Source organism: Schistocerca piceifrons, chromosome 3 (genome assembly GCF_021461385.2).
Source record: "Schistocerca piceifrons isolate TAMUIC-IGC-003096 chromosome 3, iqSchPice1.1, whole genome shotgun sequence".
Classification (NCBI taxonomy): Eukaryota; Metazoa; Arthropoda; class Insecta; order Orthoptera; family Acrididae; genus Schistocerca; species Schistocerca piceifrons.
The window spans coordinates 57642526-57666128 of record NC_060140.1 but is presented as its reverse complement, the minus strand read 5'-3'; the positions used below and the strand labels follow the sequence as shown (position 1 = coordinate 57666128).

General features: G+C 43.1%; 1 protein-coding gene across 1 annotated transcript in view; it reads right to left on the bottom strand.

Annotated features, from left to right (window-relative positions):
* Positions 1-23603, bottom strand: part of LOC124788385 (calcitonin gene-related peptide type 1 receptor) — a 299112-nt gene that overhangs the window by 27697 nt on the left and 247812 nt on the right. Inside the window, exons 7-8 of the mRNA XM_047255651.1 lie at positions 16095-16226; positions 11825-11866 (exon numbers count right to left, since the gene is read on the bottom strand). Of these exons, the coding sequence (XP_047111607.1) occupies positions 11825-11866; positions 16095-16226 (174 nt within the window). The remainder of the gene's footprint in view (positions 1-11824; positions 11867-16094; positions 16227-23603) is intronic.

Below are 23603 nucleotides of genomic sequence, written 5' to 3'. Positions count from 1 at the left end.
ATTTGTCATACCAAGCAATCCGAATTTCATGCTGTGAGCTATTTAATTTCGAAAAAAAGAAACAGAATACCTACGACCATTAACTAAATGCCAAGCAGTTCATAATGATGCTGACAAGTAGGGCTAAGATATACAAGAGAATCAGTTTCTTTCACCAGTTTCCTTAGAATTGTTTGAGAAAGACAGCAGATTAGCTAGTCTGCGAACACCGTCTGATAAGCTTTCCAACTGTTGCACAGAGTGTTACACTGTGACAGAGGCTCTGCACGCGAGTCAGTCGCCTCCATTCCCTGCTGGCTGACAGACAGCCGTGCCACGTAGAAAGCTTACGTTGACCCTTACTCCGTGCAAAATGGGCTCCTGATGAGCATTTCGTCGCAAACAGACAGTGCGTATCGCAAGCGTGGGTCAGTTCCGAGGTAGATTGAACACTGATATTTATACATGTGCCTGTGCAAAGAGTGTACTTTGATTCTGATGAAACCACGAAGCCAGCGTCAAAGTCTATACTCGTGACATAAATTGTCATCAACGAATTCCCATTTTGTAACTATGAGAGGATGGCCAATATTGCAGCACATTATTCGCTAGTTCAACATTTCACAGCAACAGCTAGTAGAAAGCCATGTTGTTATTGTGGTCTTAGTCTGATGTCTAGTTGATATAGCTCTCTTACGCTGGACTGCCCAGTGCAAGCCTCTTAATTTTTTCACAGCTGCCGTAATCTACATCCATTTGACCCTGATATTCAATATTTGATATCCTCTTCAGTTATTATGCGACTCTACATCCATCACGAAACTGATGATTCGTTAAGCCTCCACATGTGCCCTATAAACCAGTCCTGTCTTTGAGTCACTTTGTGCAGTAAATTTCGTTTCTGCTAAAATCGATCCCATACCTATTTACCAGTTATCTGGTCTTTACATCTAAACTTCAGCACTCTTCTATACAGGATGAGTCACTAACTTATGCTATCTAGAATAACTCTGAGAGTATTATAAGAGCTGAAACGTTTGTGGGACGAAAGTTGCATGGGAGAACGGGGGCCATAATGTACGTTGGTTTTTTTGTTGATAGAGGGGGTCGCGTCAGAGATATGAAGGTTAACTTTTTTTTTTAAATGGGGTGCTATGCTTTGGTACTTATTTTCTGATATCGGTTATCAAGACGAATCCAACAATGTGTAATCTTTGAAGGTCAATGAAGGTCAAAAAGGTGGCATGAACGTCCATTTGCAGTAGGTGTTCGAAGTGATGACCGTTATCATCAATGCGGTGCTGCAATCTTCTTATCATGGATTGAGTGGCATTCGTTATCACTTCAGCACTTACCTAAGCACATGCTCTGACAATTGGTTCAAAAATGGTTCAAATGGCTCTGAGCACTATGGGACTCAACTGCTGAGGTCATTAGTCCCCTAGAACTTAGAACTAGTTAAACCTAACTAACCTAAGGACATCACAAACATCCATGCCCGAGGCAGGATTCGAACTTGCGACCGTAGCGGTCTTGCGGTTCCAGAGTGCAGCGCCTTTAACCGCACGGCCACTTCGGCCGGCGCTCTGACAATTCTCTCTCGTATATGGTACAAATAGTAAATATCTGCCGAATATGGCGTATCCATCAAACGTGCCATTGACATGTAAACAACATTAGACGGTTTCACAATACAACACTGATAGGAACGGTAAGACTAGTATCGTTGAATCACGCGAATGTAAATCATGTATTCCATCGAAGAACACGTTGAAATGCTTCTCATTTATGGAGAATTACAACGAAATTCAGTGAGAGCTAGAGATAAACTGAAAGATATCCTCAACGCACTCACCCTACACGTCGTACATTTAAATATGTGTATGATAAATTAGGAACAACTGGATCTTTAACGCATCGGAAGCATATCCGGCAAAGGGAAGTTACGAACGAGAAAACGGAAAATGGTATTCTTGCCACTCTGGTTCGAGATCCTTGTTATTTCGCGTCAAATCGCAAAGGAATCTGGAATGAACCAGAGTAGTGTTATTCGTGATCTGCATCGCCATAAATATCATCCTTACCATATGAGTTTCTACTAAGAATTAACTGTTACGGACTGTATGCGTCGCATCGAATTCTACTGATGGGCTCAACTTCAGATTCAGAAGGATGACACATTTATTAATTTGATTTTATTTACTGACGAGGCTACATTCACGAACCAAGGTAATGGTAATTTGTATAACATGCATTATTGGGAAACTGAAAATCCATGTTGGCACACCAGAAACCTTGGTCGGTGAATGTATGGTGTGGGATCCTGAAGGAAAGAATTATACGTCCCTATTTAATAGAAGCAAATCTTAATGGTAGGAGATACACAACATTTCTGGAAGAAACATTAGGTCTGTTGTTGGATGAAATACCTTTAGAAACAAGGAACGGAATGTGGTATCAACACGATGGGTGTCCGGCACATTTTTCGCTGATGGCTAGAAGAGTTGCGCAGACAATTCCCAAATTGCTGGATTGGACGCGGAAGAGATGTGTTGTGGACGGCACATTCGACAGACTTGACGCCTTTGGATGTTTCTTGTGGGGATTCGTGAAAGAAATTGTTTATGAAGACGTTCCAACTACACCTGAAGATATGCGAGAGAGAACTGTCCGAGCATGTGCTTCGATAAGTGTCGATGTGATAAGGAATACCACTCAATCCATGATAAGAAGACTGCAGCACTGCATTGATACTAACGGTCATCATTTCGAACACCTTCTATAAATGGTCGTTCATGCCACCTTTTTGACCTTCGTTCACTTTCAAAGACCTTACTGTTACACATCATTGCATTCGTCTCGATAGATCAGAAAATAAGTACCAAACTATAGCAGCCCAGTAAAAATAAAAAAATAAAAAAAATAATAAAAAAAAGGTTGACCTTCATATCTCTGACGCGACCCCACCTAGCAACAAACAACCGATGACATATTATGACCCCCGTTGTCCCATGCAAATCTGTCCCACAAACTTTTCAGCTCCTATTCGGATTATTCTTGGTGGCAATGGTTAGTTACTCACCCTGTATACTAAGGTGACAAATTCATGCCATACTTCCTAATATAGTGCCCGACCTCCTTTTAGCCCTGCCAGTGTAGCAAATCGATGTGGCACGGACTCAACAAGTCGGAAACACCCTGGAGAAATATAGAGCCGAACTACCTCTATAGCCTTCCATAATTCAGAAAGTATTACCGGTGCAGTATTTTGTAAACGAACTGGTCTCGGTCATATTTGTTCGATGGGATTCATGTCAGGCCATCTGGGTGGCCAAATCATTCGCTCGAATTATCCAATATGTTTTTCTTACCAATCACGAACAGTCGTGGCCTGGTCACATTCTGCAGTGACATCCACAAAAGTTCAATCGTTGTTTGCGAACATGAATTCCATGAATAGGTGAAACTGGTCCCTAAGTAGTTCACTTGGCGCAGAGGGCGCAGTCTATTCGATGTTAACACAGCCCACACCATTATGCAGGCATCCCAGCGTGTAGAGTGTCTTGTTTACAACTTGGGTCCATGGCTTCGTGGGTCTGCACCACATTCGAATACTACCGACTAAACACCGGACTCATCTGACGAGACGGAAATTTTCCAGTCGCCTAGGGTCCAGTCAACATGGTCCCGATCCCAGGAGAGATGAGGCAGGCGATGTCGTGCTGTTACGAAAGGCGTCTTCTGTCATGGGCCATTAACCGAAAATTTCACCACACTGTCCTAACGAATACGTCCGGCTTAAGTCTCACATTGATTCTGCACTGTTGCTTATCATTTAGCACTGACATAGCACTGACAACTCCACGCGAACGCCGCCTCTCTCGGCCGTTCAAAATGGTTCAAATGGCTCGAAGCACTATGGGACTTAACCTAAGGTCATCAGCCCATAGAACTGCTTAAACCTAACAAACCTAAGGACATCGGACTGAAGCTCCTAGAACCGCTCGGCCACAGTGGCCGGCTCTCCCGGCCGTCAAGTGAAGGCTGTCGACCACTGCGTTGTCCATGATGAGACGTAATGCCTGGAATTTGGTATTGGCGGCATACGTTGGACCCTGTTTATTGAATTCCCCAACGAAATGGAATATCCCATGCGTGTAGCTCCATCTACTATTCTGTGTTAAAAGCCCGTTGATTCCTGTTTTACGGCCATAATCACGTCGGAAACGTTTTGACATGAATCATCTGAGTACAAATTAGAGCCCCGCCAATGCTCTGCCCTGTTGTATACTAAGTACGCGATACTACCAGCGATTATGTGCATATCGCAATCAAATGACTTGTTACCTAACTGTATCATAAAATTTCAGCATCTTCTACGTTCTTTCCATCTGTACTGTTTGTCGCGCAAGGTTCAACTCGATTTAATGTTGCACTCAAATATTTTCCCGAAAACACTTGCCAACAAATTTATATTGGATGTTAAAAATTCTCTCCTTATGAAACGGCTTTTCTCGCTCTTGGAAATCTAAATTTTACATTTTCTTTACTTCTACCCAAATTCATCCTCAACTTAAAGTTCCTCGGATCTTAGTCTAATTCCTTCAGCAACTCCTGATTTAATTCACTTATTTTCTGCCACTTCTCTTTTACGTTTATTGATATCTATATTATAATTTCTGTTAAATACACCAGTAGGTTCAACAGATCGACCAAGTTAGTTTCAAGTACAGGATGACATTTATTGAACTATATGAGATAAAATCGTCATAACTTCTGAACGGTTTGCGTTACGACGTGCACACTGCACGGTTGGCCGCGGGGCATGATGGTAATTAATATGCGCGTGTTGGTTTGGTTTAGCGACGAAGTCCATTTTCATTCGGATGGGTTCGCCAACATGCAATACTGGCGCATTTGAGGGACTGAGGATCCGCATTTCGCTATCGAAATCTCTTTACGCTCAACTGGTGACCGTGTGGTGAGCAGTGTCCATCACGGAATAATCAGTGCGATATTCCTTAATGGCACCGTGACTACCGAACGGCACTTGAAGGCTCTGCAAGATGATTTCATCCGCATTATCCAAAGTGACCCTGTTTTCGACCCCGTCGAAGCAGGAGAGCGTTTAATGTCTTGGAGGAGCACTTTGGTAACTGCATTCACACTATGAGGTACCCAGAAGCACTTGGCATAGGACACGATTGGCCGCCATATTCTCCGGGTCTGAACACATGCTATGGGGGCTATATTAAACGTAATACAGCAAGAATCCCAAAACCATTGCTAAGCTGAAAACAGCCGTTCAGGAGGTCATCGACAGCACCGATGTCCTGACACTTCAGCGGGTCATGCAGGAATTCGCTATTCGTCTGCACCACATCAGCACCAATAATGGCAGGCATATCGAACATGACGTAACTGAAATCCAAATATCTGTATTGATGTTTACATGTTGAATAAAACTTGTGCACGCCGTAGTTTGTAACTAATTTACGTTTTTCCGAATAGTACAATAATTGTCACCCTGAAGTTTGTTAATACATTATCGTGTTTTGCATCGTATGTCTGATTTTCTGTCCTCACTATTTTTGAGACATCACACTGTCGTGTGAATTCTGGTCCCTACCATCGGTGCCCTGTAGTTGAAATGATGCAGACGGTGATCATATGTTCCAAAGCGTTACTTATGCTTTTTTGGAGCCAACAGGTAGTATTGCCTACGACGCAAGTATTGCACTGGTACCAGTACATGCGACATGGGCTTCGTACACCATTAATGCTCTAGCACGTTCCTCTGACAGCGGTAGCGGCATATTGATTTTAGCTGCACAACATGGAGAGTTTTTAATGATAACAACTATTCTTGAAACACTGTCATAGCTGCACTGGCAGTCATGCTGTTGCATTGTCGTTCGTGCACGCGATCGCTGTGTCGTCACGTGCTCTTGTGTGTGTGTGTGTGTGTGTGTGTGTGTGTGTGTGTGTGTGTGTGGGGGGGGGGGGGTGGGTGGGTGTGTCGGTGTGCGTGTGGGAGCGCGCACACACATGTCTCTCTAGCGGCGAAGTGGGGACCGCAGCGTTCTCAAAGGAAACGGTTCGTTTCGACTGCACTTACTGTTTCGTTATTTGTTAGCTCTCTGGAGAAAGGCTGCACCATATTAGTCACGTACGCTTGCGTGCCTGAGCTAAAACGCGTGTATTTCGGCCTCCACTCGTAACACGGTGTTGGCTCTTCAGCTAATATAAAAATTAACATCTGCATTTAACATCGAGAATACATTAGGTAAGTGAATCTTAATGGCATATTCAGGAGATAACATTGAGCAGCTGATGTAACTTCTCCGCCTATACGCATCACTGTAAAGTACACCATACTTGCAGTACACAGGCACAATTCTGTACCTATATTGTACGCATTATAATTTTTTACATTTTGACTCTTAAAGGATTGAAAACAGTTTTTCTTACGAATAAGATGCACGCATTACTTATGGAATTTATCACCCCATTTCATATATTTTAAAGGGAACGCGTTTTCTCTTCGCTGCTCTAGCAGAGCCTACAGTCGATGAAAAGATTGGTCCACTCTGACTGTTAATTTATTAATTTATTTATTCTTTTTCAGTTCGATTTTGCTGAATCTGCACTTCACTTTACTTTATTAAAGGTCTGTAAGATCGTGTTCTATGCGTTTTATGTGTTTCCGCTTGGGTTTTGGGTACTGCCAACCCTACAAATCCAGAGGCCTTACCAGACGGCCCACGCAAGCCGTCGTGTTTAGTTTTAAGTTCCCCGCGTATGTTAGTGGAAGAAGGATTGCCTCGTCTGTGCTGTCCAAAGGGAAAGTGTATGTACAAGCTAACCTCCACCGAGCTGTGCCGCTATCTGCTTGCATTTTCCACCTGTTTCCGCTCTGACGAGGTAGGGCGACCATCTCTTTGTAGTTCCACTCTAGTCTTACAGTCAAACAAATAGCAACTGCAATGTACTCTAGCGAAAACTACATCGCTACGATCCTGATCTATGAGGAGACGCACCGCAAAGCAGCTGAGGCCCGAAAACTGTACTCACAACGGTTTGCAACGCGACGTCTACATTCCGTTCATGATTTTAGACGTACAGACGCACGTTTAAGAACTGTGGGAGCTTTACATGTACAACGTATTGTGGGAAAGCTAATCGGCGACGCATTCGAAGTTGCCCTGATTATTCTGAAGCACATACCACACGGTGTAAACACAGCTTAAATGAAAATAATGCGTACGTACAATGTAGTATAAGCGAAAGTGTTATCGTGTTATTGCGTTTATATTGCATTATTATTGATAACTATAATAATGATAATAATAATAATAGTATCGTCATTATAATTAATATTCCGAAAGTCAGTAAATCTCGTCCAGTAATACCTATTTCTCATCGCAATCAGGACAAAGAAGAATTGCAGTTGGATCTGGGAATAACGAGGCCCTCGGTACAATAGATTGTTGAGGAACGACAGTGGCATCCTTTTCAGCTGCATCTACACAAACAGCTATGTAGGTCAATAATCGGGTACCGTGCTGCAGACGTCTCGTGAATGAAGTAGACGTTTTCCGCGCTTCGTAAGGCACATTTTACGAGGAGACGAATGCTGTTTCGCCACTGTCAATAGACACAATCTATATTACTTGGCTCCTGAGGACCCTCAGTGGTTACGACCACATCACATGCAAGCGCACTGTGGTGTTAATGTATGGTGAGGCACTCTAGGAGATCACATCACTGGACCGCTTTATTTGGGTATCATACTAACCGGTTGCCTGTATTTGCAGTTTCTACAGAACGAGCTGAATCTTGGTCATCTCCTAGAACATATACCTCTTCTATTAGCTGTGAGGGCGACTTTCAGCACGATGGCAGGACACCCCTTGATTGTTGAGGGTTTAGGGAATATCTCGACAATGTGTACCCCGAATAGTGGATAGATCGTGATGATTTTATTCAATGGCCAGTGAGATCGCCTGATTTAGCGCCCTTGGATTTTTTCTTATTGGGATATATCAAAGCCAGGATTTACGAACCGGAACCGCAAAATCCAGATTTGTTAAAAGAACGAATACGTCATGTTGCGCTTCAATATCTGCAGAAAGGTTAAGAGGTGTCCATGCTACTACCAAGAGGCGCTCAGCGCAATGCTCCCAACAAAGCGGACTTGCATTTGAACATTTGTATTATGAATAATGCAATTATAGATAACTGTCGGTCTATAACATAGGTTTAAAGGAACATCATTCACGATATTCATTATATTTATTGCAATCATTGATACGGTAGCATTTATGTAATAGTGTCAATTGCGAAGGACGAAATGGTGCGTTATGTATTTTTAACAAACTAGCTGCCATAGGTTGATGTGCCTTGGCCCTTGTGCGTGTTGTTTTGGCCAGGGACAATCATTCTTTCATACCGACACCTTTCTCGAGCCCAGAAATCGAATCACGCACCACACCTACGACTAGCTAATTGTTTAGCGACGAGCTATACGACCAGTTACAGGTGTCAAGTGTTCATTTTCAGCCGCTGGTAGGTTTTCCAAGAAGTTGTGGCAGAGATCGGATTTGTCGAGTGGGAGAGTAGGAAACGTTGTAGAAAAAACGGTTGAGGGATGATGGTTGGGTGGAATGTCTCATGGAGAGGGATGGGGTATTGAATAAAGTGCAGGACCCAAAAATCAAAAGGGGAAAGATGAGTGACAGATGCGGTCTGCGTAAAGGGGGATATGGCGTGGCAATGTGATATGGGGGTCGGTAAGGTAATGAATAACGCGAACTGCAGAAAAATGGAGCAAAAATCCTTAAAAAGCTGGAATAATAAGAATGAAAGTCAGCTTGTTTCGACAGGAACTCAGCGAGCAACGAAGGAATACTTGTTTACTTCAACCTGGAGTGATGAAACCAACGAACAAATGTATCTTGGGTAACACCTGTTTTCTTGGGCAGTAGAGAGTGATTTGTTTTCGTGCGTAACATTCCGTCTGCTTCTGCGAGAGGTATTCTCAGAGGCAGTAACCGAGGAATGTTCTGAGGAATGTCTTAGACCACGGCCTAATGAACGTAAATTCAGTGTTGCCATTGATAGAAATACCACCATCCATGGCGGCATAGTAAGACCAATTAATAATAGTTGTACAGCAGCTACTGCGAAGATAGCCATCCAAACAGATAAATTATAAATATGAATTACAATGTGAGTCACCAGTGCTCCTGACACACCAGTGAATAGTACGTTCATCGGTCACATGATAAGCAAAGCAGTTTTTATTTCAAGGTTCACTTAATTTAACGAACAGATCCGAGAGAAATATTAAACATACTAACTACAGACGCTACGTAATATATAACTTACTGTTCATTACTGTATTACGTCTGTACTCAATAATTTTTTTAATATGTACATCATATGTTACGGAGGTAAAGTATCACCAGTGGGTTATAACTTTGTGTCACTGAACTAGTTTGAGACTGCTGACGATATCTGTAGCTTCTAAAATCTCTTATGTTACGTCATTGTCAAGCAGTGTGTAGAATAGAAGCACTATTGGTAAACAGAAAAAAATCTGATTCTTAACCAAACACTTCACCATAACTTCATTTTAGCGCGGATATTAAACGTTTATAGTGCTGTAACACTTTACATGTGATAAGCGTAGCATGCAAGTATTGCGTCGGTAGCCTGAGGAACAGTTTAAAAAAGAAGGAAGGAACCAATTTCCCAAACGAAGACACCAAAACACAAACGCACACACATACATACAGACAGAATTGAGAGGTTTTCTGTAGTTCATATAATTTATCATGATCTTTTTCAACATTGGTTCGAGAGCTAATATTGGAAAAATAAGACGAATCTTATCTTTGCAAATCAGTCGCGGATGTATACCCAAAATGTTTTGTTAATGCCTTTTGACAGAAATATTCATATTATACTGTCACACGTCTTGATTACAGTTGGTAACTATAACTACATTTCCCTTTGAATTTAAATATATTTTATTTATTGACCATTTAACTGCAGTTACATACATAAAATTAATGAGAAAAATGTTAACAAACAAAGACAATGGACACAGTTAGCAAGAAATAAGTCACAGGCAAAGGGTCAAGGAAATGGGTCATAAAAACAAAAAATAGCAGATACCACTCAACACAAAGCATTCAGCTTGGATAGAACTTAATGTAAAACATAAAGACCTGTTAATAAACATAAACAGATAATAAAAGTAAACAAATATGTATCAAACACTAGCACAGAGTTAAAATAGGGGAAAACATACATTTAGGAAATCAAGACACAAACATAAAATTTATGTACTTATTTTGGACAGGAAGAGTGCACATCGGAAAAATTCAATAAAAAACATAATCTCGTTCACACCTTTGCAGTCATGGACACGACCAGGAAAGTGTCCTCTTACATTCTGATGTCACCATTGTGAACTTGATTTGTAAATTATGTCACATCCAGTTAATTAACTGTTCTTTAGTACGTATTCCCGTAAAATAACTTGCGTTACACCTTAAATAATTGTCAAGAGTTTACTGTGTGATTTTTAGACGGTACTAGTAAAGACTTTGTCCTTTGAAGTAACGGTAAATTGCGCATGGATAGCATAAGCGGTATGAGGACTGTTCGTAAAATGACAGGTTCAGGATTCATCTTTCTCTCCGACGAAGTGTTGAAATATGATTTAAGCAACGAGATGGTACAATGAAGAGATATTTCCCACAGTCAGTCGCGTCCGTATTATGAGCTTAAAATGTTTCATTAACGGGTGAGCGACTGTAGTTAAGGTATTTAATTGCCCTTATGAGGAAGATGTCTAATCAGACTACGATCCCATAGATTCCTTGCCAATACAGATTGCAGACTATGACATCATTGTAAACTTGATTTTTATCACTAAATAATGCATAATATTTAAGATATGATAGTAGATGCAAAATAAGCTTTGATAAATACAAAGGTAGAGTTAACCGCTTTTTCAAGAAAAAGTAAACCCAGTTTTTAACAAAATACCATTGGTATCTGAAGTACGCTATTACAAATGTAATATAGCATGGTAAGCAGAGAGCTGAGGATAGAACAATAATATACGGTCTCCTGGTACTTTGTTACTACACTACATCCACATACCACTAAATACTGAATATTTTTCACACGCAGATTGGAACAGCTGCCTTTCTAGGCCCTTCTGTTAGTGTCGTACTTCTTTCGCCAGCAGATTAAGGATGAGGTACGTTCCTACAATGCCTTCATAATCTGAAAACAGGCTACCAGACACTTAAAAATAGACTCTTACGTTATCCATGATGCCTTTGTCTTCCATCTGAATTGTACCGAACAATTTATCCCATATACTGAAACGATTAACTCGTCAGAAGTGATCGTCATTGTGGTGGAAACATGTAACCGTCACTGCTTCAAGAATACAGCACGTCAAAACAATTATTTCTAATTTAATGCTGCGGTGTGAAACAGATATCGTGTTGGTAAAGATGAAAATAGGGGAAAAAAACCTAAGATGTAAATCTGGAAAGCAGAGCTCCCATCACCCCTGCAGGCTGTCGCAAGAGCTACAGTGGTGAGGGGCGACATGCAGGGCTACTGTTGCGTGAGTGCGTAGCTACTGGCTACTCCTACTGGCTAGCAGCTAGCCACTAGCTACTAGCTACTGCGTGAGGCGGCCGCAGGTGGTTTAGCGTGCGTCGCGGGTCTGCCGACTCTACAGGCGCAGCTCTGTCAGCGGCGCCAGCCACGGCGGGCGGACGCCCGTCCTCGAACCCAGGACTGCTGCCATTACCTCGCCGTTGCAGAAGCAGAACAGCGTTGCCACGCACAGGCCCTGAAACACGTCAGTTGGTCCAACTTTCAGTGTACACAATCAGAGAAATGTAGAATTATGCCAAATAAAAACCACATTTAACTATACATTACTATAAATAACGCGCCTCCCAAATCGTTAAAGTAAAAACTGTACAGACACTCTTGGTTCTCATACTGAGTATTTAGATATGAGGAGGACATGATCGCATCGAAATAAGAATACATGAACTGTATTCGCAATTAAGAATATGGACATCCAGCAGTTGTAGAATGAAATGACGACAATGAGAATCTGGGCCGGAAGGGACTCGAGCCCGGATTTCCCGCTTATCGCGAGCGGTCGCATTACCATTTGCCTATTCGAGCACGACTCACGGCCACACTCAAACTCCTAATTGTGGTCAACCATCTGCCTACAACCTGTACCCGTACATCCATTGTGTATATTCCCGTACAGGTGAGACATTTTACTTGGACGTCGCTCGCCCGGAGTCGGCGGATAAATACCATATTGCAGTGCCTGTGCTATTCTCAGTTACGATACAAAGTTCTTTTGGACATGGATGCATGGAAGTTTTGGCCTGGCCGTGAGTCGTGCTCAGAGAGCCTAATGGTAAGACGACCGTCCAGCAGAACTCCAGCACCTCGAGACAACATTTCGGAAAGATGGGTACAACAGAAGCAAATAAGACATGCACTCAGACAGACTGCGCCAAGAGAACAAAAAGAAGAAACAGAAGAATACAAGTCATTGGCGTGTATTCCGTTTGTCTCGAGGTGCTGTAGTCCTGCTGGAAGGCTCTCCTGAAATATTACCTAGGCCTTCGAAAACCAGGCGTTTATCAAATTCCCTGTCAGTGCGGAAAATCATACATTGGGGAAACAGTCCGCACTGTAGAAGAGAGGTGCCGCGAACACAAGCGCCATACCGAATTACGCCAGGCCACTAAATCAGCTGTGGCTGACCATTGTATAAAGACTGGCCATACTATGGACTACGAAAAAACAAAAATACTCTGTCAGTCCTCCTACTTCTGGGACTGCGTTACTAAAGAGGCCATCGAAATCCGACTGCAGGACGATCTAATTAATAAAGACAGCAGCCCTCAACTTGGTCAGGCTTGGAACCCTGCACTCAGCCTGGAGAGAAAGATGCGGTCCCAGAGATCGAGGACCGCCCCCGAGGGCGGCAGCATGGAGACTGCAGACCCCAGTTCAGACCCAGGCGCCGCTTCCCCCACCACCTCCTGTACCCGACGCGCCGGCCGCACTGAACACACCAGGAGAGGAACGGTGGAGGGGGTAACGCCTAGTATATATAGGGCGCCCAGAGGAACAGCAGAGCATTCGTCAGGAACCACCTGAAGATGGCAGAGTGTACGTCTGCCGAAATATTGTGGAGACATTAAGACGCTACCCGGTCGGATACCCGAGAAATGTTCAAGTTGGAAATAAGCCGGGAAAACTTCAGATCGGGACTGTTTCTGTCAGACATTCTGCAGTCTGATTTAAATTAGCTGACACCTAACAAGGCCCGGCACTGCGGCAAGTACTGCCTGCATTCGGCCAGACCCAGCCTTCCCTCTACGTAGCAACAGAAAATGCCTTTAATGTCCTTATCTCCTCAAAAAAACCAATTACAAATTCTGAAATTAACACACAAAATACCAAAATCTTGGTCTGAATTGTAATTAGGACCAGAGCTGCGTTAGTTCATTTGAAACATTTTCATATCAGGGATTTGCACCAAACGTATCATGCCACACTCAAAAAAATTATTGAACTCGGTGAACTACACATGTTTTTTATTACCAAAACAACTTCGACTGTGCGGCTGGTCCCGGCGGAGGTTCGAGTCCTCCCTCGGGCATGGTTGTGTGTGTTCGTCCTTAGGATAATTTAGGTTAAATAGTGTGTAAGCTTAGGGACTGATGACCTTTAGCAGTTAAGACCCATAAGGTTTCACCCACACTTGAACATTTTTAAACCTTTCGAAATTTGCGTATCGTATATCATTTCTATCATTTGATACAAGTAAGCTTCTCCACATAACTTTTCTTAATTTTGTAAAACTTAACTCGTAATAAGTAAGAAGTTCTAAAGAACCATGGCAACGCTCTGAAATTCACGTATAGTGTGTAACTATAATGTCTCGCTTACGTCCCTCTTTCGTCCACTACATAACAGATCGTAAGGCACGTTAAAATAACCTTGAAATCAAAGCCGCAATGGCTCACTTGTAGCTGGCAGGCTGCATGCTTTGCGCCGCCGAAGTGGCAACACAGTGGGAGTCGAAAGTAAGAGGCGGGAGCAGTACAGTCCTCTCCCTGTCAGATGCGAAATACAGGGTGGGCAGCTAATACTAGCTCAGAAAATACACTGCTAGAAAAAAGTTAGTCCATCCTTTAAAGGTTTCCAGATAACTCAAGATTCTTTGTTGCAACAGTGGATACGGCGTACATGAAATGATTACATTTACAGACAAATAGCACACGCGATTCTGAGGCCCAGATATTTACCCATACTGAAACACCCCTAGTAGTATGTTGTATAACCGCCACAGACGCCAATCCAAGCGCTGACTCTGGCATCCAGTTGATCGTACAGATGGCAAATACCGTACTGGGTACGTTATGCCACGCCTGCTCAGTCTATTCGCGTAGTTCTGTAAGAGTTATTGGCTGACGAGTCGCGCGAGTCTCTTCTTGTCCCATCATTCCCACGCGTGTTCGACTGGAGACAAGTACGGAGATCGGGCTGACCAGGGAAGTTACTGCACGCCTTTCAGAGCACACTGGGTTTCATGGGCAGTGTGTGGGCGAGCATTATGCTGTTGGAACGACTTACCACCTTCCTACTGCAAGAACGGCAATATATATATATATATATATATATATATATATATATATATATATATATATATATATATATATATATAACGGATCTAACACCATTCTGCAATTATCAGAGGGCTTGTCAGCGTTACCTCCGGAAACATCAAAGTTGAAGGAGTGTTGTAGCTTATCACACCACAGACCATAAGACCCGGGGTGGGGCCAGTGTGTCATGGACGAATCCACTCTACGAGACAGTGCTTACCGGCTTTACAGCATACGTGGAATCGACGATTAACTGGGTGCAGCCAGCATCTGCTTTCATCACTGAAGTCTACAGAGCACCATTCCATTTTCCAAGTGATCCTCTGACGGCGCCGGTCGAGCCATGCACAGTCGATGCTTTCGCGTCAGTGGAAGACTGGCTAGAGGTGTGTGTGCCTGTAGTACCATTGTTAATAACTGGTTCGCTGCAGTTCGTGTTGACATGTCTGGGCTCAAAAGCAAAATGGTTCAAATGGTTCTAAGCACTATGGGTCTCAACATCTGAGGTCATCAGTCCCCTAGACTTAGAACTACCTAAACCTAACTAAGGATATCACACACATCCATGCCTCAGGCAGGATTCGAACCTGCGACTGCAGCAGCAGCGTGGTTCCGGACTGAAACCCCTAGAATCGCTCGGCCACAACGGCCGGCTGGCCCACAAGCCATCTTATCTGTGCTGTTGTAGAAGTACGATCTCCCTGCTGCCCATACGATACGACGATCCTGGAGGGCGTCTGTGATGCGGGGAATGTCCAGACTCTCCTCTACGGTTGTGAGAATGTTCTTGTGATCACCGATACCAACATCGTTACACAACTGACGCAGAGCTTGCAAATTGTGTGGCAGTTCTACGAAAGGACCATTCCGCCACTCGGCAGGCCACAGTCTCACCCCTTTACACTCGCTCATTTGCCTGTAGGAAGCACGAGTGCACCTGCTTGGTATGGTTGCCTGATAGCTTCACACGTTTGCACCACAAAGAGCCTTCTGGGTTTCAGCATCCCTTATTGAAGGGTAAACAAAGACGACGCTCTGGTAGCTATGCCACTACGCTACCTGTTGGCGGCCGATGGTGAAACTACTGTCAGTGCACGTATTACCCCCAGGTGGAATATGCCGTCATCGGATCAAAATCGATGTCGCGTTTCCAACACGGGCAGCCCAGCTTACTTGAGATTTTCCATGATGCCTGCCTTGAACTGCAGGAAATATTTTTCTGGCAAGTGTCATTTTCTTCACCTGTCGGCAATAGTAGGTCTAGACTCTAGAGCAACAACGTAAGAAGCAGCAATGGTATCACTGTAAGACTGTCTGCTATGTTCCATGGGTACAGGACTACACGAAGAGAGGGGAGAAGTGACTAACCTGGAAGGAGGCGGTGACGGCGGAGATGAGCTCGTAGGCCATCTCCCAGGGGTGGTCCTTCTCGGGCCGGAACGGCGTCAGCAGGTAGTGCAGACCCAGCAGGGGTACCAACAGCAGCGCAGCACGCAGCGCCTGCGCACGTACAGACACTCATTAATCTACAGTCTCGATTCAAGCAACTCAACAACCACACATTAGTCCATCATTCTTCATGCATACCAGTTTCTTTCTGCCAGTGCGAGCTAGAGCACGCCATCTCTTTAAGATAGCCCTTGTTATAAATCAAAATCGCAATGATCAAATTAAATATTGCATATAGCTTTATTGTCAATACTGGACATAACAGGAAAAACTGGTTTCGGTCTGCCAGATACAGTCACAAGAAAACGAAAATGAAATAGATTAATATATTTGTACTTGATAAACACAAACAAAAAGAAGAAAAAAAACTTTACAAAAGATTTCACTGCAGTTTCTTATCATTGTCGACTTGAAAACACTTTGTTTATGAAACAATTGGCCCTCGTCGCCCTGGGGAAACTTCTGAGTGCTGTTAGGAACACTCCTCACCAAACTGTCCACATAAGCTTTTGGGATATTGCTCGTTCCCACTTTGTGGTCTTTGGTGGGATAGGACGATAACAGTCGCTCGTTTTAGAATTGATTATGCATTTTCTGTCCCTCTGAGATCTGGAGAGTATGGGGCCATTCCAAGTAGTTGTTTGCATGCTCCACTGCGAAGCTGTTCACAAGATTGTGACGATGGGGCTGTGCATTGTCCTCCGTCACCACACGGAGCAACAATGCGTGGAAGGATGTTGTGCGGATCATCTTCCCATGCATTGGCACAAGTCGTATACTGCGGCCATATATGAGTCCACCCCGAACCATGACTGAACTGCCATTGTGAGGGTAGCGGTCTACGACATAGTTGGGTTGTGCACGTTGTCCTCCTTGGCTGCACACACGAGTATCATTATTTTCAGGGGGAGACTGATACGGGTCCCATCAGGAAAGAGCGTTATGTCCCACTGCTGGCCTGCCCACATTGTCATGCCCATGCGACACAAGCCTCTCTCCGAACCCAATTTAAAGGGTGAGCCTTGAGATGTCTTCTGGCGCGTAAACTCTGTCCATGGATCATTTGTGTTGACACCTGAATTTCTGTAGTAGTTTGGAACTGCCTCTGTAGAAGTGTCGCATTGTGTTGAGGGTGTCTGCATACTGTTAGCCAGAACATTGGTCCTGCGCACCTATCGTTTTTCTCCTGTGGCCACTACTGCGACAATCATCGGCTGATGCTGTCGCAAGAAGCTCGTCCCAGATTCTAGAGACATTAACTTACAGCGATAATCACCGCGACAGCCAGCTGGTGTGGCCAAGCGGTTCTAGGCGCTACGATCGCAGGTTCGAATCCTGCATCGGGCATGGATGTGTGTGATGTCCTTAGGTTAGTTAGGTTTAAGTAGTTCTAATTTCTAGGGGACTGATGACCTCAGATGTAGAGTCGCATAGTGCTCAGAAACATTTGAACGATTTTTTCACGGTGACATTCACGTCTCATATTCGTTGTCCTATTGGAGTGACTATACCCAACCTCTGATCGTACGTTAGTTTTGGGAAACCATCCCCAAGCAACAGACCTCTCGTGATGATACACAGCACAAGAACAGTAGCGTGTAGAGACGACAAGCTTGCTATAGACTGCACATACTCCTACTTCACAGTAGAAACATGGATTTTTTTCCACCGGGATTGTATTACAAAGAAACAAATATATTGATATCATAATACATAACAACGTTCAGGTTTAAAGTTTCGGCAATATTCGACACTTATTTTCGCCACTGTGTGATTTCGTTGTTTACATAGGTAGCACTATGCTCGAGATAAAACGAAGTTCCTAATCTAATGAAACTGAGTACTATTGTTTTATGTTTAGGGCACTACGTTGTTTATTACATTTCATTCATTTTCTTTGCTACTTCTTGTTACTAACATTTATCTTTTTCAGAAGTTGCCACATTTCATTTTCTTATTAAACTGTCTGTGAATCTGTGTTAATTTAGTTTCACTGTTTGATTAGCGTGTTCTCCGAGCTGAACTGAGAAAGGTGGTTTGGGGGTGAATCGTCTGCAAAAATGAGGATGAGAAACCGCCTAAAACTACACTTAAACTGGAAGATAGATAATCGTCTGTGCGTATTCGATCCGGGTCCAGATCACCTCGTTGCCCACTCCATGTGAAGAACAGTGTTATGTTTTTTATCAGGCCCATTATAAAGTTGTATTGATTTTCTATCAATACCTGGAGGTCTGGCTGTGGGGCAGAGGTGATTCTACTTGGGAGAAAGGGGAAGGAAAACATCAGCTGTGGCACACGCCTCAGAAGTAAAGATAGCTTGCAGTAACCTTGAATTCAACTACGCGTTTGGGACCACGTATAATTTAATTCTGAGCCTATGCCATCCATTGTACGAGATAAAAAATTAAATCATGTGAGGGCGAGGATAAAAGTTTCCGAACTTTTCCATTTGTTTCTTAGTAATTGGTCAGTGATTTCAGGCTATCAGCTAGGACTGTACATGTAATGACAAATTCTTCTACAGTATATGTTCTGTATTGTGGAGAAGGTACCCGATACAGACTATTTGGTAATAGTTACTTTCGTTACCGAACGACATTACTTATGTATATGTTGTGCACAAATACGTTATTGCTAACCTAACAAGTTGTAGATATAATCGTGCTCGTGATTGCGTCATTTGATTGAGTCCTTTAACGCGAACATATTTCTGGCGTCTACATAATGATGAACAGTCACCGTGTCTATAGTAGCATTAATGGCACCAGCTGAAGTTGTTGTATCAAGATAATTTCAAACTGAGTCGCCATGTCATCGCCTTACAAAAGGCTACTGCAGGCAAACGTGGAAAATTTGCCGTGCGGTGGCCGGTCTCTGCAGTGGGACGTTCGGCGACGCACTACACTGTATGACCACAATTATACAAATACCTCTCACTGGACACTAATATCGGATGTGAACACCCTTAGTCCTTAAGACGGCTTGAAATCTGCTCCGTAGGCTTTCAGTGTGGTATGTTGGATGCTGGAGGTTTGGAGTAACTCATCACAAAGGCGTACCACTGGGTTCAGGACCGGAATGTGGGCAGGCCAGTCCATTTCAGGAATCCTGCTATCCACAAACCACTACCTCACAGATGCTGCTAGACGACAGGTTGTATTGTCATGTTGATACAAATGATAAACATCTCCGAACTGTTTCTCCTCTGTACGTAGTATAAAATGCCGTAAAATGTGTTCATATCTTTCCACGTTTACCGTTTTCTCAAGCGCCATAAGTGTACCGCATCATACTGACAAACTCTCCTGTTTGCGCTACATATGATGCCAAGTGACGTCCTTCAGACGTTTTCCAATCTCAAACGCACCACTCGGATTCTCACACGGTACACTATGAGTCATCACTCAAATAAAGAAATCCACTCATTTTCAGTCATCTGCTGTCCAGTGCTGTCGCTCTTCACAACACCTCAAGCGTCGCTTAGTACTGGCTGCAGGAGTCTTACTAGGAGATGCTCGACCCCTGTACCTATTATTTACAACTCATTATCCACAGCCATTGTGCTAGTTGGATTGCTGGCAGCACTTTGGAACTCACGAATATTTCCTTCCATTGTTTAAAAGTCACTTTTTTCACATTTACACACCGGTATGCGCGCCAGTCCATGTATGCCTCACTACAACAACTTCCACAGCTTTAGACGTGTTGGAAGCTCACTGGTGGATTTATTACTCACGTGACATCCAATCATTAGCCCATGTTCAAAGTAACTGAGCTCTCCTGGCCAGTCCATGTTGCTGTTCCTGCTTTTCTACTGGTAGCACAGCGCTGCCAGCTTCCTTATACACTGGCGGGTCTGGCTCTCGTAAAATCTAGTAGTCAGTTCCGCATCACATGGCGAGGCCGGATACTTTCGATCATTTAGTGTGTACAGTTGCCAGGCGGTCGTAGCTTGTCTCGCCACTTGCGCTGGACCGGTTAGCGTTGTGGGACATCGAAAAACCGGCGTTTCGCCTTGCAGCAGAGACCATACTGCATGACAATAAGTAATTGGAGAATTACGAGTATAGCCGCTTTGGCAGTATCGAAAACAAATTCCATAAAGGGAAAGGAATCATAGCGAGAGACGTAAGAATACGAAACTTATCCATTTGTCACGAACGTACGGGAAATGCGACATACGTGTAATTATTCCCAGTCCGCTGAGGGTAGCGAATCGAAGGAATCTGAAAACTAACGGCTTAGCCCGGGGTAGGTACGAGCTGCGTGCATAGAAGAAAAAGTACTATAAGCGCACTGTATCAACCATCTATCGTCTAATATTTCCCACAAATATTTAAATTACATTCAGTTAATTGGCAGGTTAATGTGCTGTTGTTTGTTTCACATAAAATGAGAGCTGGGGGAAAGACGGCCTAGGGAAGCGTTGGGCATTAGCTTCATTCAGCAGTATTTCACACCAGCATCCTGTGCCATTTTTCCGTTCAGAAATAATCTCTATAATGTCTGGATGGGTGAGTAATTGGGAATTTATTTGCAACTAGAGATTCAGGATAGCTTCTCTTATTTCTTCTTTGTAGAGCCTCTGTAATTTTGAATGTAATATTATTTTCTGGTACTCAGCTTGTGGCCTGATGTGGCCGTAGGCAACGAGCTTCCCGCACTTCTTAAAAGCTATTCTCTGTGAGAGGTCAAGTTACAGTACACGCAGGAAAATGTGAAACACCACGCTAAGCTTTCTATTCGTAATTGGTCCGGTTGCCATCCGTGATATTAAGACTCAAAATTTGCGGTGGTTTCATAGCACCCAATATACTGGGTGAGCGTACGGAGCGTTCAGGGCATTTTTGTGATAGAGCGAATACCACAGCCTCCCTGTAAAGACGGCTTCCTAAAAAATTTGAAGAACACAGGGAAGCAGTGATCATGAGATAAGTAAAACGTGCTTTTACGATCTCTGTAGTATAAACTCAATTTGGATAGGATCAGATCAGTTATTTCATAATGTGATGTTGGCGTATACTGAGTACCTCGATTCAACCTCCAAGGCTACTAACTGACATCTGCATCTGTATGACTACTCGGCAACTCACAGTCAAGCGCCAGGTAGAGGGTTCACCAAACTACCTTCAAGCTGTTCTTTAGCGCCATATTTCCGAACAGCGCGCTAGAAAACAAAAAAACACTTAACCCTTCCGTGCGAGGACTGATTTGTCTTACTTTATCATCATGTTCATTTCTCCCTGTATGGGAAGGCGCCAATACAATGTTTTCACGCTCTGAGGACAAAGCAGATGATTGAAATGTCATAAGAAGATCCTTCCGCAACGGAAACGTCTTTTTTTAGTGACTGCCATCCGAATTCCCGTACATATCCGTGACACTCTCTCCCTTATTTCGCGATAGTACAAACCTAACTGCCCTTATTTGATTTTTTTCGATGTCCTCGGTAAACCCTGTTTGATGCAGGTCGCACACTGCTCAGTAATACTCCAGAAGAGGATCGACAAGCGTGGTGTAAGCAGTCTCTTTAGAAGTCCTTTTCCTTTTTTTAAGTGTTCTGTCAATAACTCGCTTTCTCTTGTTTGCTTTCTCTGTAATATTATCTACGTGATTGCAAAAATTTAAGTTAATCGTAACTGTGGTACCTAATTATTTAGTTTAGTGTGATTTATCGTGTAACGGATAATTACCGGATTCCTTTTACTACTCATTATTTGGAGTCTATCTTCACTTTTCGCACCGTACAGATATCTTGACTGAATCACACTACTCTTGCTTTTTATCATCTGACGACTTCATAAGACGGTAGACCACAGTATAACACGCAAAAAAACTAGCAGGGTTGCTCAGATTTTGTCCTAAATCATGTGTGTAGATCAGCCCCTATAAAACTTCTTTACGGAACGCCCAACATTACTTTTCATTTTACTCGACGACTTTCCGTCATTTATTACGAACCGTGATTTCTCCGACAGCTTATTCAGTCGTTCAACTGAGACGATGCCCCGTAGGCACCCAATTTGATTAGAAGTCGCCTGTGAGGAACGGTGTCAAAAGCCACCTATTCGGATACACTATATGTTCCAAAATGCTAATGCACATACATGTCACGTATGGGTGTGAAACTCAGCCGATCATTCCGATTTCCTTTCTTTGGTACTGGTGTAATTTGCTCTACCTTCCAGTCTTCAGGTACGGACCTTTCGACGAGTGAGCTGTTGTATATGATTGGTAGGTATGGATGTGTTAGCATACTCTGAGAGGAACCTGAGTGGTATACAGTCTGGAGCAAAAGACTTGCCTTTACTAAATGGTTATTGAAGCTGCTTCATTACGCTGAGGATATCTACTTTTAAGTTACTCGTGTTGGCAGTAGTTCTTAATTCGAATTCTGGAATCTTCTTTGGTGAACGAATTCCGGGAAACAGTGTTTAGTAACTGTGATTTAGTGGCACTGTAATCAGTAACCTCCTCACTTACTGCATCTTGTCTCTAGTGTACTATATATACGACCAGAATCTCCTTCCGTTTTCTGCCAGATTTCGAGACAGAGTTTCGTTGTGTAAATTACTAACAGCATTCGCGCTGAATTTCAAGCTTCTGTAAAACTTTTTCATTCTTGGCGATTATAGGTTCTTTTAAGTTTGGCGTAGTGAGGGGTACCAGTACTCTTTCTTAGCAGTTTATTTTGTACATATCTCCCAACTGCCGGCCACAGTATTTCTTTGAATCTTACATAGATCGAAAGGAGAGGAGACTGGCTCTTAGAAAGGCGTCAAGTGAGTTTTTATTTGCTTCATTAAATAGATGTATTTTGTGTATATTTTTGATGAGTTTGGATGTTACAGTATTCAGTTTCGCTACAACAATCTTGTTGTCACTAAACCCTGTTTGACCAAGGTTATTTGCTGCTAAAAGGTCAAGCATATTTTCCCAACCGTTTACTCTTGGAGTGGGCACCTGAACTAACTGTTTAGAGATGACCATAATGAATACCAGGATCGGTATCTAAATTTGCGTGTGTGATGACTTTTATGAATTTTCTCTATTTCGTGGAATGACTTTGAAGTGCCATCTCGATAATGATGTTGTCATGTCGCTGTTTTCCATACGAGTCTCTGAGCGTTATGAATGCTGACAACCCAGGGAAAACATTAGTAGTCTGAGAAAAAGTGACGATAATAGGAAGCTCCACGACGATGGTGTACTTATCCTTAGTTGTGCTCCTCCCTCCTGAGGGTTTTCTTGTTTAGTTGTTGTAAATGTGAGGATGTTGCGATCTTATTACGATGAGAGGTACATCCATGCGATAATCATTTACCAATGGCGGTATTTGTTGAAAGTTAACCCCGCACCGCTTAAGAAGCCATATGGATAATTTAACCTTGTTTTGATATTTGGTAATTTATTTTAGAAAATGGA